This window comes from Ailuropoda melanoleuca, chromosome 15 (genome assembly GCF_002007445.2).
Source record: "Ailuropoda melanoleuca isolate Jingjing chromosome 15, ASM200744v2, whole genome shotgun sequence".
NCBI lineage: Eukaryota > Metazoa > Chordata > Mammalia > Carnivora > Ursidae > Ailuropoda > Ailuropoda melanoleuca.
This window is the reverse complement of record NC_048232.1, coordinates 14,173,879-14,190,121: the sequence shown is the minus strand read 5'-3', so window position 1 is coordinate 14,190,121 and position 16,243 is coordinate 14,173,879. Positions and strand designations below refer to the sequence as shown.

The following is a 16,243-nucleotide window of genomic DNA, read 5'->3' as shown; positions in this document are numbered from 1 at the left end:
CACTTGCACAGAGAGAGATCTCTGCTGTCTCTTCCTTTTCTTATTGGGTTGAAGTCCCACCCTTATGAGTTTTAATTTACCTCCTTAGAGGCCCTATCTCCAAATATGTTCACACTGGGGGTTAGGGCTTCGACATATTGAATTTGGCGGGGGTAAGGGAATACAATTCAGGCCATAGCAGGGCTCGTGATAATTTCTTTTATACTTTGGGTTATAATCCAATACTATATTATTTATTTCGTTGTCCAAGGAGCCTTTGGGAGCTCTTTAAGTTGACCCTTGTGTCCCCTTGATGTGCCCCCATCAGTTGGTTTTTTGGTTTTTTTTTTTTTGTTTTGGTTTTTATTTTTGTTTCTTTAAGTAGGTTCCATACCCAGGGTAGAGCCCAACGTAGGGCTTAAACTCACAGCCCTGAGAGCAAGATGTTGAGCTGAAACCAAAAGTTGGATGCTCAACCGACTGGGCCATCCAGGTGCCCCCATCAGTTTGTTTTTTGTGCTCTCCCTTATTTTCTACACTACAAGATGCTCCAATTTAATCTTATATATTCCCTTCCCTAGCCCTAGAATCAGCCATTTCCCTAAGGGACACTGTTTCCTTTTATTGGAGAATGATGTTAGACACACAAGCTGGTCCCTGGATCTGCTTGTTGCTACTAGGTGTTGCCTCTGGGATCGCTCAGTGATAGCACTTGTTTTAATACCCCTTGTGTTGAATTTTTAAAGAGTCTGATAATAGTTTCCTATCCCAAATCTAGCAAATAGAAATGGAGTAATAGAAAAATTAAGTTCTTGGGAATCAGAGAGACAGTCTGTGATTTATCCTCCGGTTTACCATTTACCAGACATGTGACCTCCTGCAAGTTACTTAATCCCATAAAGTTTAGTTTTCCTCATTTTCAAAATGGAATATTTAAAAAATATTACAAGAGATCATATATATAAAGGGTAAAGCTAGCATCAAGCTCATGGCCAATAAATATTAGTAACCCCTTAGCATATAGTTCACCTATTATTTCTGCAATTGGTCTTTTGAGCAAGAGATAAATGCTTTGGTAAATATTCTCCTCTACATGCAAAATCTAATGCAAGAATCAGTTGACTTATTCATCAAGGTTCTGTCCTATATTTCAAACCAACTATTGGACAACTCTACATATGTATATAAATATTACTTCAAATTCAAAATATCTGAGGCTAAATTCTTTTCCCTAAACTGAGTCCCATTTTAGAATTTAATATTTCTAAAAAGAGCACCATAATTCACCCAAATTATCCAGACTCAAATTCTGGTAATGCCAGACTAGATATTTCAAACTAACCCTTCTTCTAAGTACAAATTTCAGAAGTTGACAAAGTATTTTTTTCCATAGTCTTAAAAGCATTGGAACATTTATAAGTCACTAAGGAATTGTCAAGCCAATGTCCACGAGACTTGGTAGCCAATATCTGGAGCCATGTTTCCCTAGAAGAATCTTTTATTTTTCTAATGAAATGGAATAAGGAGACGTTGGGGTGGGAAGGGTTTATAGGGTTAAGGGAACAAAAATTGTAACCCTGGGTCTTGGAAGAAGTTTGTTCAATGGTAAATATTCCACACTTAAGGTTAAGACCCCCAAGGGTTTACACTCTAAGGATGAATTGGAAATAGATTGGCCCTTCCAGGAAAAGAAGCTCAGATTTGAGTCATCTTGATCTATGAAAATTGATTAAAGTGAGTTAACAGTATTATTGCTCAATAGAAGTCTGCCAGAAATAAGTGTAAACTCTATCTGGATAAGACAGATTCATTCTAGGCCTTAGGTTACTTGTGTACCTTTTAATATGTGATATCTGGCATTTAATTTTTTAAAAATGTTGCTATGGAAGAGGCACACAAAGAGACAAGATGTGACCAAAACACAAGAGAAACAACAGATATTATAAACAGACCCCTCCCCTACAATTCACATAATAAAGTTAACAGACAAAACCTTTAAAATAACCCTAAAAATGTTTAATAAAATAAAAACAAGATTAATAACTTTGGCAGAGAACTAGAAACTATGACAATAAAATAACCTATGGCAATTCTGTAACTTAAGGATACACCAACCAAAATGCAGAACTTGATAGACTGATTTAGCAGATTAGTCACAGTTATAGCAATAATCAGTGAGACAAAAGATAAATCAGAAGAAAAATACTAAAATAAAACATGTAGAACAAAACAGATGGAAAATGTCAAATAAAATAAGAGTACTATGAGAAGGTCAAACATACCCTAACTGGCATCTCAAAAGGAGATAACAGTGGAAAAGAAACAATATTTGAAAACATACTAGCTGAGAATTTTCTTAACATAGTAATCCAGAGATTCAGAATGTTCAAATTTAAAAGTATAGAAGTATACATTTTAAAAAATCACAGCTACACATGACACACTAAAACCAAAACTTTTGACTACCCATTGCCATTTCATTGTACCATCTTAATTCTGATCTTTATTCTTTCACAAGTAGACTAATATAATTATGTATCAACTATTCTGTTTCTCCCTCATTTACATAACATTTAAATTAACGCCTAAAACATCATTTGTTACCCCCCCAAAAAAAGTTCTAGATTTTTTTATAACCTCTCTACAAACTGCTATTGCCCAAAGGAGTATTAATTGAGAAGGCTCAACCAAGACAGTAGGGCACAGTGGTCATGAGTATGATCATCTCCGGGCTAGAGTTGGGCAAACAGAGAGTACCTGACGTCCCTGGTGAAGAGTAGGCTTATGTGGATAATGAAGAGGAAAAGATAATGTCATTCCATAACCAATTAGAAGTGTAAGTAATAATAATGACTAATACTTAAATTGCTTTTCATATGGGCTCTCATACAGGTTTATACATTTCAACTCATTGAGTCTTCATAAGTCTTTATGACATACTGTTAGAGTCTTCATTTTACAGTTAGGGAAATTGAAGCATAGAAATGCTAACTTGACCACAGTCTTAAAGGTAAGTGGCAAAGCTAGGCTGTGGACCCAGATATCTGGCTCTGGAATTCATGCTCTTAATGCCTACGTTATACATGGCCTCAACCCATATGAACAGCGTTGGTTTCCAAAGAAAATCATACCATGACTGAGCTGACAGCAGAAATGTAAGGTTCAAGAAATGTTCACTATGTTTAGGGCTAATCTCTCACCTTGCAAGAGTGAGAGGCAAATGAGTGAGATCACACAGTGGCTATGGGCTGGACAACAATCCCAACATTACTAGAAAAAGAATTACAATTTAGAGCCCTTCCCTCTCTGAGATTACCATTATTTCCCTGATTTGGTACCATACTAAAGTAGTGGCAAAAGTTTTTCAGGGATTTTGTGGGAAGTTACTGTAAGACCTACTTTGAACAGGTCCTTCTTGCAAACCAGTTGAAAACTGGGCTAAGCCTAATCCATTTGGTTTAGTTTTCTCCTTCCAGTAACTTGACTTGGCGTCTTTCTTTTTTCTTTATGAGGGTATTTCAACTTTCATCTGCTGGTTTTAATTTAACTTGTCATATTTCTATTTTTTTGTGCATGTGCCCAGAGGCCTCTGGGAAAAGGACACATTTTTTAATAAGTCAAAACAATAAAAACCAGAAAGGTCAACTTAAGTCAATTAGTCACGTTTTTAAACAATCTAAGTAGAAGACAAAAAATTCACTTCCAACCTTCAAGTTGTTCTCTTGAAGACTGCTAAGACTGGGAACAGATTAGGGCATTCCTGAACAGAGGGAATTGAAATGATCAAGGCCATGGGCACGTGTAACTCACTGCCATGGTAAGTAGGAGGCCTTTTTTACATAAGTCACACAGATGACAAAACATACTGGTACCCTAGGAACTCTAAATGCCCTAACTGGATTCCATGTACACAGATGAATTCTACAAAAACTGAACTTCTCTAAGTCAATGGCCCCAAACAAGTCATAGGATTCCTTGTTTTCCAGATCTGGGTGAACACATATATGTATGTATGTGTGTGTATATATATATATATATATTTTAAGTTGTGGCATGAGTAGTCTGTTGTATTCTTTGGCTTCATGTCTGTATTCTTTGAGGAAAACTATCTCATGAAATCTTCCCTACCTTACCCTCACCCCCATTATTCTCTAAGCACACCTTCTTAGTTTTGCTCCTGGAGCTTATCAATTTATCCATTAATTATCATGTTATCAGGTTGCTAGATTGTCTGCCCCCTACCTCCTCACCAGATCATAAGCTCCATGAGGGGAGAAACTCTCTCTTTAGCTCACAGTTGTATCTCCAGGGCTGGCACAGTGCCGAAGACATAGCTGGTACTCACACTTGCTGAATGGTTAAAGAGAATAAAAAAACAAACCCCAACATCAAGTAGGCAAGTGAGGTTGAGTTGGACACAGTCCTTACCCGGATGACACAGAAATCTGATTTGGATTTTTCAGTTAGCTGGGAAAATAAAAAATATTATTTTTATGGGCAAATTCCTTCTTGCCATCCTTCATATCTATCTTCTTCTTTTTTTTTTCTTTTTCACTTGACGAGTTGCAAAGCCATAACAAGGAGAAAGATGGTGATGAATGTAGGAGAGATCAACTCAATATGGGGAAACTTTTTAATGAAAAAAAAAAGCCATCTAAGTGGTTGTGAGATGAAATCATTTTTCATGAGAAAATTCCATAGGATCACAGACACTAGAGGGCAGTCCTAGGCACTCTTGCAGTGTCTTGCAGACACAGAATAAACACAGCAATGTAGCCTGAGGTTCAAAACACACTCCTATCAACAAATCAGATGCTGCAGCCTTCCCGTCCTCCTGCAATTGCAGGACTTCCTCCGCGACTTCCCACCTACTGGAGGAGAGCTTCAGCACCTCAGCTGAGTCCTTGCAGTCTCCAGAACTGTGAGAAATACCTCTCTGGTTTTTATAAGCTACCCATTCTGTGGTATTTTGTTTTGGCAGCCCGAATGGACTAAGACAGCTGGCACGTGCACAGGTGGGGAAGAAAGCCTTGCTCCCCATTTTCAGTGACCCTCTTTCCCAAAGACTAGCATGGTACTGCCCTAAACCAAGTTAAGGTTTAACCTTACTGAAATTTAATAATAATAATAATAAGCCCCTTGAATATTTGGCACTGGAGGCATAAGCTTATGTTTGGCATCGAACATAAGCTCTGGGGGAACTGGACTCCCCAGGTTCCACAGTCCAAGTTTACAGCTAAGATGTGAGTTCCCTGCGCTGCCCCCCACCCAGAAGTTTCCTTCAGTCACCTTGGCCAATAGTTACGTAAAAGGCCCACCTCATCAACCCAGCCAACGTGTGTAGGTTCTTCAGGATTCTGGAGCAAACTGGCCCTAACTGAAATCTGTAGATAATTCAAGATCCCAAGTATACTTTCAGGTGCCCCTGGGGATCTGCCTCTCAGGAAGATTTATCCCCCAATGCCAAGGATTTAAAAGAGCATTATTTTCCTTAGTTACCTTCCCTTTAGAGGAAGACTTATTTATTTTTATTTTTGTTTGAAGCAGAGCTGTATTTAAAGGCTCATTCTAAAAAGAGATCAAGTCAGAGTCTGTTTTTGACTAGTGGGAATTTTCCTGCAGCTAAACTAACTGTTGGCTGTGTTTGAACGTCTGCCAACATGGGGGCCACGTCTGCAGCACTTGTAACTCAAAAGTGGCTAATAAAATCATGAGGGGAAATCACAAAAGAGAATTACAAACAAAATTATCAAAAAGACCCAAAAAATGATTTTTCTGTAATGAGGATCACTCTCCAGGTACCAGAAAAGTAAATTTGCAGACATAAGCTTATTTTAGCAGCGACGCTTGACGGATTTAAAAGTTTGCCCTCAGTAAGTTTAACCCACCAGTTTCTACTAATCAGTTGTTTCTAATAATGCAGAAAAACTGAGCATAGTTGAGTAAAAGAAAAACCCAAGATCATCTCAATTACCCAAAACACAAGGTGAAATTGAAAAACTACCTTTCATTTTTGGTGTATTCATTATTAAAGCTATTGGAACCTTCAAGAACACACTGTGTTTACATTGGCTTATTTTGTAAATGGTTTAATTAACATATTGAAAATGTGGTTGTATGCATGAAGCAGTCATGTTGGGACTCTTCCACCTCTTGATTTGTAGGTAGGATCACATTTTATCACCTAGAGAAACAGATTTAAACATAGTAGGAATAACACTTGCTTATTAAGTCACAAATGTATTTGGTCTTCTGTTAAAAAGTAGGCACTAATGGTTAAATGTCACAGCATCTCTATTTTTAAGTATTCAGTACATGGCTGCAACCCAAAGATCATTTTTTCCTGTGGTGCTTTTTACTTATTTATTTTTGGAGAGTTTGGGCCAAATCTGTTCCATCTTTGACCTTTGGGTTCCTTTCTTTTTAGGGAAACAACGATGTATACCTTTCCCAGTATTAAACATACACACAAACTCACATGCATGATAAACAATTCCCAGGCTTGCTTTTCTGACAAATAAATCAGTGCTAGTAGATCTTTAAAATGTCAAACTTCTCATTCAGCATGAGACCTGTCACTGTCCATGTGTTTCTTTGACAGCACCCCAGGCCTTACTGATTGGCATGGTTCCCATATGTCAGAATAGTGAAATGTACAAGACACCTATTCAGACCTATCCTGTCCCCGTAATTATTGCAGGATTTTCTACCCACCCCAAACCTCCCCCCCCCCGCCCGTGGCTGGCTTCTTCAGAGATTTACTACTCTCTCAGGCTGCTGGCCTCCCAGGGAGGTCAAAGAGCTTCAAGTTAGTTTGCTTTCCCTCCACTCTTTCAATACCAAGGTGCCACCAAACCTCATTCCAAGACCTCTTGGAGAAGTACACAGCTGCTTTATGCCACCTTTCAATCACTCCTCACAGGCATGCCCAAAGGGTCAGCCCAGCATAGCTTGCTAATTCTAGAAAGGTGACTGCTCATTATTATCATAACTTTAAAAAATGTTCTCATAGACCTCATAGCATGAGGCACTGGTTTTGATATCTGCCAGTCCTGGGTTCTCCTTATACTATTTCTTTGCTCTATAAATATGGATATTATTGCATTTCTCCAAACCTCAATACACTCATCTGTGGAGTGGAAAGGGATGCCATTAAGAATATAAGCTTATTGTGTAAGTTAAGAACAAGTGTGTATTAGAAAAGAGGAACAGTACATGTACCCAATTGTGTGGCCATAAATAGAATTATTTTTCCCTACTTACTCTATTTTGAATAAAAGGATAAAGAATACACTGGAAATATTGCAAAGCAAAGGAGTACAAAAGGGAATATCCTGGTGATGTGTTGCCCCATAGGAATCAAAGCATTTTATACTGTATAGCAACTTCCTCCCAGTAAGTCAGTATGGGGGCCAAGCACACGTCTAAGACAATGTAACTACTTTCTACCTATTTAGGTATTCTTTTCCTACTTAAGACTTGCCTGCAATATGAGGAATTTCCAAATTTCAACATGCCAGTGTCAGCAAGCCATCAAGTCGAGGTTACTCCTAGTCTCAATGTCAGCAACTGCTTTGAATGTGCCCATGTGTATGTTGCATATGAATTAGTCACTGAAATTTACTACAGAGAACATCACTTTTATTAACATTGTAACCTAACCAAAGTCCCAGACTCCATGTCCAACACAAATGGACTTTTGGACTGAGAAAAAAGTTTTCTACCATCTACTCTTAAGTCCTTGTCTGGGAAAGGACTAACCAGTTAGGAAATTATCCAGATGTGATGATTTGCCAGGTAATCCAATAGCTTAATGATTTTTTTTTTACCATTTTTACAGGGATAAGGCAAGCAAAGATAAAGACATAAAATTCAAATCAATTTACCAAGTGAGGTCTAATGTGAGAGAGATGAGAAAGTCCAGCTCTTTGGTGGGTTCAGAGTTTTCCTGTGGATAGACTCCCAAATTTGCACTGCCAGACTGACCACTGCCGGAAATGTATGCTTCCAGAGCCTCTAGGGCTGCCAGAATCCACTCAGACTCAAGTCCAGCAGCTGACTCACCACGGGCCTCCCATCCTCTCCTTGTCCATGGCTGCTGTTTGTATTCTTCTCTTCTAACTGGATACCTTCACACTCACCTTGGACTCTCCTTCACTTTCATTCTGCCATTAATCCTCTGACCTTTGTCCCTTCTCATTGACGCGGTGGCTTTCCATTCCCTACTTTCTGTGAATCAGGTCAAGGTCCTCATCACCCAATGCAACTGGGCGATAGCTTCTTGGCTTTCCCTTGCTTCTAACAATTGCTCCCCACCCCCCACCTCCTTGCCAGCAAATGTTTGGAGTCCCTGGGGGCTTGTCATGCCTCTGCCCTAGAACTGGCTCTTTCAGCCTCAATAAATGTTCTTGTTACTAAGATCCTCTGTCTCGGGAGATCCATCCCTATTTCCTGCCACTCCCTAACCCACTCTTCTATTCTATCCCTTATACAAGCCTTTCCTCTCAGCCTGGCGTCAGTGATACTTTCCCTCAACGTTTCTATCCATAATGCCTAAATCCAAGCCTGCTATTCCAATTCCAGCCCAAGTCTACATCTGCCACCAACTCGCCTTAAAATATTTTGGAAACTGCTTACCTTTCCTGTCTCTACCCTCCCTTCCTATTTAGCTCCAGCCTTCACCCCCACCCCCCAGGTTAACCCTTAATTACTCTGTTTCTGCATTAGGCCTGTTTCCCCATAGCGCGTGTGATGTGAGGATCTATACCATTCTTCTTCATCCTACTCATTCTTCAGTCCCTGCCCCAAGCAGAAGACACAGAAAGAGATGATAGTACCCCTGAACTGGAACTGAAGTTTGGACTCCTGTAGATTGCAACCTACACCTTCTACTCCCGCTGAGGGTAAATCATTAATTCGAACATTTCTAACTTCATTACTCTTCATCACAATTACACAGGGCCTCGGAAGATTTAGTACCAAGGCATTCACATGCCCCACGTGCCTTTGAGAAAGACCTAAATAAAGGTTTTGTGTACCAGTTACCCCTGCAGGGGGCGGTGGGGGGGTGGAGGAGAGTATTGTCGGATGCAAACCCTCAGCCACAGAGGAACACACGGATGGACCCTGAGGGTTCATCAGGCTGCAGAGATGATACAAGAAACTCGGCTTTATCTCCCCTCGTGGTGGGGTACGCTTTCACATTCTTCCATTTGGGAGAACCTAGAGCATGCTCTCGTCCCATGCGCGGGGCATAGCTCCCAAAAGCAATGACCTGAACTGGCATGTGCGAGATTCAGATCGTCCCTGAGATGTGACTGCAGTGTATATAGCCCGGCGGCCGAAGCAGGCTCCAGGCGCCGGCCTCCAGCAGGGGCGCGGGCGGCGGGGAGTCTCCCGGGCTCCCGCCCGCAGCCCGCGGACCCGCCGCTAGGAGGCGCCGTGAGCGCGCCGGGTCCCCTCCCGCTGCCAGGGGAGGGCTGGCATCCTCTCCGCCAGCCCCTGAGCCGGCCGGGGAGCAGGCGGGGAGCAGACCGCAGAGGACGCGCCGCGGAGCGCCGGGGGCTGTCACCGCGGACGCGCCGCGTGCACCGATCCAGGACGCGGGCATCTGGGCACCGCTACTCGCCGCCCCCGCGAAGGAGCCGGGCGGGTGTCTTGGGTTCCCTCTCCCCGGTGAGCACCCGCCGGGGCTGAGAGCGATGTCCGCCGGGGCCGGCCGCGGTCCCCGGGGCAGCCGGGCGCAGCCGCTCGCGCCCCTCTGGTGCTTCTCGGCCGCGCTGGGCATGCTGTGGACCCCCGCCTCGCAGGCGTTCAACTTGGACGTGGACAAACTCACGGTGTACAGCGGCCCCGAGGGCAGCTACTTCGGCTACGCGGTGGACTTCCATATACCTGCCGCTCGCACGTAAGTCGCCCAGCGCAGGGAATTCGCGCGCGGGGGCGAACCCGGACACAGGTTGGGTCCCTGCCCATCTGCCGGGGGACCCGCGCCGGTCCCCGCAGCCCGATGGAAGGAGATTCCTGAGATTCCATCCCGCTGCTCACTTGGGGTCCCGTCCGGCTCCCCCGCCTCTTGTCCCCCTTCCATGCTAGATGTGCCTGTGAACTTCGAACTAAACACATGCCACTTGCATAGAGGACGCAAGTCCTGGGGAGCTCCCAGGACTCGAGCAAAGACTCTAGCATCGTACAAAGGGGAGAACGGGACCGAACAGACTCAAGCCAGTTAAAACAACGGACCACAACACGGTCTGTTTATGCATAGCCCGTAACAATTAAGTGTCTGGGCGCAAGTGCTGTCTGCTACAAGCAGCTGGGCTCTGTCCTTTGCTATTTTTTCCCCCTCTTCTCTCATCTCACTGTATACATAGCTCCACCTAGAGAGGAATCAGGACTATTTGCACCCTCTTCAAAACCAGGTTTCAGACGCCCGCAGGTTTCCAACAGGAAATCAAGTTTGACAGTCGGTCTCCATCATAAATACGTTTCTGCCCCCGACCCCCACCCTAGTCTCAGTGATCACGCCGCTACCGAGACTGCATCTCATGCGCACGCTTTTATGATTCCCAAGGAGTGATTTTCTCCAACCCTTTCGCAGAGCGAGTGTCTTGGTGGGGGCGCCCAAAGCCAACACCAGCCAGCCAGACATCGTGGAAGGGGGAGCAGTCTATTACTGTCCTTGGCCCGCCGAGGGGTCTGCGCAGTGCAAGCAGATACCGTTTGACAACACCAGTAAGTGATATTTGTCATTCTCATCGGTGGGTCCTGGTTTCGAAGAACCAGAGCCATCCTGGAGTTAACTACCGCTTTGTTTGTACTCGTTTGGTCTGTCTGATGAGTCTGTGTTGTGGGCTGTTCAGGTCCCTAGAGAAATCAGCTTAAGCCTGAGTGAAGGCGAGGAAAATGTCCCATGAACCCCAGAGAGGGAACCTTGGTATTCTGACCTTGAGTATTTGGATGCGTCCTAGTTACTTCTGTTTCCTTACTGTCCCAAGATGGGCATTTTCAGGCTGAGTGGATGCTTTGAAGAAATACAAATGTTCCACCCTAACCGTGATTATGGAGTTTGGTTGCTTCCCAAGGACAAATCAAGGAAAAGACCAATCCTTAGCATTTTCAGTGCCCAAACTCTGGAGGCAAGACTCAGCCTCTATAGACCCAGACATCGTTCCATGTTGCTGTTTAATTCTTTACAGAAAGAAAGAATTTTCTTTCAAAATATTGGACATTGGATGCAAACTAGTACAGGCAGAGTGTGGATGGATTACATTCATTTCCAAAATCCCTAGACAGATGTTTCTTATTTAATTAAAGGGAAAATACATTTTAACCAATTCAGGCTGGTTAGGTTTCCTCTGGTGTTTTCTCTTTGGGTCCTGAGAAAATAATTTTACCGTAATGCTTTAGAAAACATTAACACTGAATGTTTTAATTTGTACCTCTAAAACTTTATGAATTCAAAAGGTATACATTATCAGAAACCAAATATCTCTTCTCAGAAAAATGTGAACTCAATGTTCTTTGATGATCAGTCATTTAAAATACCTTTTGCACCACATGTTTTTATGACATCATTCTTCATCATTGTACATTAGTGTGCATTTAGAATGTATGCAGAAGATCCATTTTCACAGCATTTTGATGAAATTGGATGGGTGGTATTTACTTGTTACTTTATCCAATTTGTAACTTTCTATTTTAAAAAAGAAAATAATTTCCATTCTATCAATATGGAAACCATTCCAAAGAAAAAAAAAATCCTATGCAAGGCTTACCTTGAATTATGACCAAATTAGGAAAATACTTCATAAAAGCATTTTCCAATTATGTTTTTCATATGTATTTATATGTAGTCACAATAGCTCATTTACCATTTTATTAAGTAACTCAGTTACTTTGTACCAATTTTTAAAAGCTTTTACTTTTAAATGTATTAGAAATTAGACAAATTAAGTCACTTGATGTTAATTTGTAAAAGAAATCTTTTAACTAGTTATTTAATGGGGATTTTAAATGCTTCTGAGTACTGACCTACCTCTAGTTTAAGAATAAATTTTCTAAAATGGCTTTTTAAAATAATCCATATCAAAACCATTTGTATTTTTAAAAGTCTCTGAAACTTGAGCCTTGATAAATAAAGAATAAATCAATAGTATTATTTGAATTTAAGTTAAGGGAAATAAGTATTTACATTTTAAGATATGTTCTTGTATTTTTACCAAGACGCAATCTATAGTCATGGACATGAATTTTATAACCTGCTAGAACATTCCTACGACATACCAAATCAGGATCTGGTTAGTATATTTTTCCTTTGATAAAAGAAGAGCCGATGTCTGCCCAGATAAGTCACATCTGAATACCTTTCTAAGTACTAATCCCAGTAGATGTCATGGTTCAACAGAGGAAAACCAGAGAATACAGACATCAATATGAAATTTTAAAAACTGAATGCTACCAACCAAAAAAACTTCCAATGCTAAATTACAATAGGTACATTTTCCAAAAGTTCCTTCTAGAGCAACTGTTTGGAGATTTGAATTCACTTTCCCATGGAGAACTAATGCTGCAAGATTGTGCTTTGGTTTCCAGAACAGCCCACAGGAATGCACTTAACCCTTACTGTAGCTGGATTATATTTGTAGTGAAACAGTAGGGGCCAAACCAGCACAGTTTTAGCAATTAAATAAATAGAAAAATAAAAAGAATGTCGAGAAAAGATCAGTGTTACTTGGACAAAGAGCCAAGGGTGAATGGCATCCCTTCTGTGCAAGTTCTGAGGAAGACATCTGGATATCTAAAAAGGCTCTAGAGACAAATGCTGCTGGTTCTATGCTATATCTTATTTTACTTCTAAATGAATGGAGGTTTTTTTGATTTTTGGGGGGGGTATACAGATGTCCTCGTCCTATTATACTTAGCAACCATAATTGTAGTGATTTGAGGATTCATAAATGGAACAAAATAAGGGGAAGAAACAGGGAGGGAGATAGATGTTCCTGAAATGATTGAACGAAAAATGAAGATAAAAAAGTAACAAGGCAGAGGAAGTCACACGTTTGTGAGAAATGAATGGTCCGCAATGGAATGAATGAAGCAGTGAGCTGTGAAAGTTTGGGGGAGTCCCACTGAGAAGAGTCTTTGAGAAAGAAAGTTCCCCATATTAGCCATCAGGGTGTACTGTGGGCCCAGGAACCTTGGTTGCTGTTGGGAATGGCCTGGGAATGGTGGGGCAAAAGGAATCCGAGGACCCCAGGGCTCCATGTTGGCTACTGAGTGAGTGCTAGCCTGCCGCACATCATTTCTACCGATTTCTTTATCCAGGCGCCCCAGACAATGGAACTGCCAGTGGTTGCCATTTGCTGTGAAGCTGGGAGAGAGAGGAGGGGCAGCGGGAGTCAGTATAGCTCTCTGCAGTTTGAGTCCCTGTTCTTTGGGCACAGTGTGATCTTGGAACCAAAGATGAAAGGCAGAAACACAGGTGTTGCTGACTCCGGGTCTGGCAGTCAGTATTACCACATGCTTGACATTTACTGATCACCTACTACATACCAGTCACTTATACACCTTACTTCTTTTTTTTTTTTAAGATTTTATTTATTTATTCAACAGAGATAGAGACAGCCAGCGAGAGAGGGAACACAAGCAGGAGGAGTGGGATGGAAGAAGCAGGCTCATAGAGGAGGAGTCTGATGTGGGGCTCGATTCCATAACACCGGGATCACGCCCTAAGCCAAAGGCAGACGCTTAACCGCTGTGCCACCCAGGCGCCCCACACCTTACGTCTAACCCATAAAACACATTTTATGAAGAAGGAAACTGACATCAAAGGTGTTAAAAAAGTTACATGCAAGACCACACCATGGCATGCAGTAGATGCAGGACTGGAAAAAAGGTCCACCTGCAACACAGCCTGCCTCTTCCCCCTGCCTCCTTCCAGGAATGGGAGAGGACCGGTCCTAATAGGGTGCAAATTCAGGGTTGGAGCCTATGGAGCTGACACACTGCTTGCCCTGCCTTCCCCGCTTCCGTTCATTCCCTCAGCCTCCAATTACCTTCACAAATTCCAATTAAAATGATCTTCCAGACAAGATCTAGAAGGGAGAAGCAGTTTGGGTCGAGGGTTGTGGAAAGCAGAGGTCATAGAAGAAGGCTTTGTCTTGATGAGAATGGTGGGTTGTCCATGTCCCTGGTTTGCCACAGCGCCTCGCAGCGTCCTGTGGCCCCTCAGCGTCCCCAGGCAGCGGCCTCCCGTCTTAATCTCTGCCCCTTGGCAGCCATGTACAGTTTTCCCAAAAGAGGAAGAAAATTTCTCTGCTTGACAAAGTAGTGAACCGATGTTCACATAACAGAGCGTGAGGTCTCAGGCGTAGATACTTATTACGTTGCAAATATTCCTCTGAAAAGATAGTCGTGACTTCTCCTGGTTTTTTCTGTCTGGCTTTACTATTAACGTCTGAATTCAAGTAAATTTGACCTTTTAATGACATTGTTTCAACTTGTTCAGGCCCCTGGGGTGTCTACAATTTAGTGTTCACGGTGGTAACCTAACAAACTCTCTCAACCTAGGCATTGAAGGAGACTGGCCTCTAATTTAGTCCCCGAATCTGGTTGTGATCCTGAACTTCAGTTGTAAGGTCAACTGCTTTTTTTTTTTTTAAACTTCCATTTAGTTTGCTTTTTTTTCATTAAATGATCATTTTATTTTTACCTTATCATGTAACCTGGATTTTAAAAATTACTTCTCATCATAAATGAAAAAACCAGGAAGCCAGGAGTAGCCTAGCACTTCAAATGCATGAATACTATTAAAATCTGTGGTCCTTTCAAGTATGGAGGAAGGAAACCTTAGGGAAGCATATGGCAGTGGGGGAGGTGCAAAGTGCAAAGAGTAGATAATTTTCCTGCTCTGTACAAAATCAAGTGGTTGCAAAAAAGCATTTCTCTCATCTCCCTTCCGTCTTTCCCTCTTACCTCACTTGAATAAAATTCCCCCTTCACTAAATTGATTTCTTTCACTTTTGCCTCAGGAACTGTCTAAACTGTGCCCCGTGTCTTAAACAATTTAAAACATCACATCTGCCAAATTCATGCCTCTCCTTTCTAAATCTACTCCAAGTTTCATTTCATCTTTTTCCTACATTTTCCAAACCCACGTGTGGAGTAAATAAAACTGCTAGATTACAGCCCTCCTGCTTAAAGGGGGAGGGATGAAACCGAATGAATTGGGCCTCATCTTCGGAATGATGAAGGGCAAATTGCAACAATACTGGCAAAGGCACAGTGTGCAAATATCTGATTATTTTAAATACACAAATGAAACATTTTGAGGAGAAAGATAATGGCATGTGCTAATTAATAATAATCATCAGTAATGGTGAGGCAAGACAGCAGGGAACCACTGGCAATTAGGGACCCACAAAAAGAATGAACAGGAAGAGGTGGGCAGTGCCATTGAGATTTGGAAGTCATCTGAGAAAAAGTACTAGAATTTGCCTGGCCTTAATTTAGTATCTTTGTGTTTAAAACAACAACAACAAAACGAAACCCTAAAACGGAAGACAGTTTGGTCAGGATATTTCAAAGCTCTGAAATGGTAAGATTTTTGTTAGAATTGTGTTCTAGCTCGGGAACCAGAAGCCTTTGTGTTGGGGGTCTGTTTTATTTTGTGTTAAGTGAGCCCACAATAAGAAGCAGCTTAAAGCATCTGGCGCTGTGACTGGTACAAGGGTTGCTTTTTGATAATATTGGGTGTGCCCTTTTTCTCATATGAGGGTTGGGAAACATATTGGTCACATAAGTCTTGCTTTTTCCAACTTCCTCAGAAAGAAATCAGGTTTTGTTCAGGAACAAAGAGAAGAAAAATGTAGGTCAGAGCTATCAAGTAAATGACAGAGGAAATAACACAAGTGGGACAGAACTCACGGACAGCAGAAATCTGGGCTTTGAGAAGTTGAATTGAAAGTGGAAAAGGGGGGGAGGCAGCCCAAATAGAACCTGCTCTATGAAGAATTCATAATGTAATTAGTAGAAGTGCTGCTAATAAGAAAAATAGAGAGATACATGTATATTCCTTGCTGACCCCACTGAATCACTGAGGGTGGTTTAGCTGGATGGCTCACTTCTTCTGGAAGCAACTCATGATGGCTACCATGCCCGACACGCTGCCCGGGCAGATGCAACCAACATCCTTAAGCTTCTCCCAAATGGCTCAGACTTCCCTGCGACAGAACGCAACCGAGTCCTGACACGAGAAGGGAGC

General features: G+C 42.0%; 1 protein-coding gene across 2 annotated transcripts in view; it reads left to right on the top strand.

Moving 5' to 3' along the window:
- The first annotated feature begins 9,319 nt into the window (after positions 1–9,319).
- Positions 9,320–16,243, top strand: part of ITGA8 (integrin subunit alpha 8) — a 179,765-nt gene continuing 172,841 nt past the window's right edge. The window contains exons 1-2 of one of the 2 annotated variants that reach the window (XM_034643803.1): positions 9,320–9,886; positions 10,580–10,713. In XM_034643803.1, coding sequence (XP_034499694.1) covers positions 9,681–9,886; positions 10,580–10,713 — 340 coding nt within the window. In that variant the 5' untranslated portion in view covers positions 9,320–9,680. The remainder of the gene's footprint in view (positions 9,887–10,579; positions 10,714–16,243) is intronic. The other variant, XM_002926627.4, reaches the window with a different exon arrangement.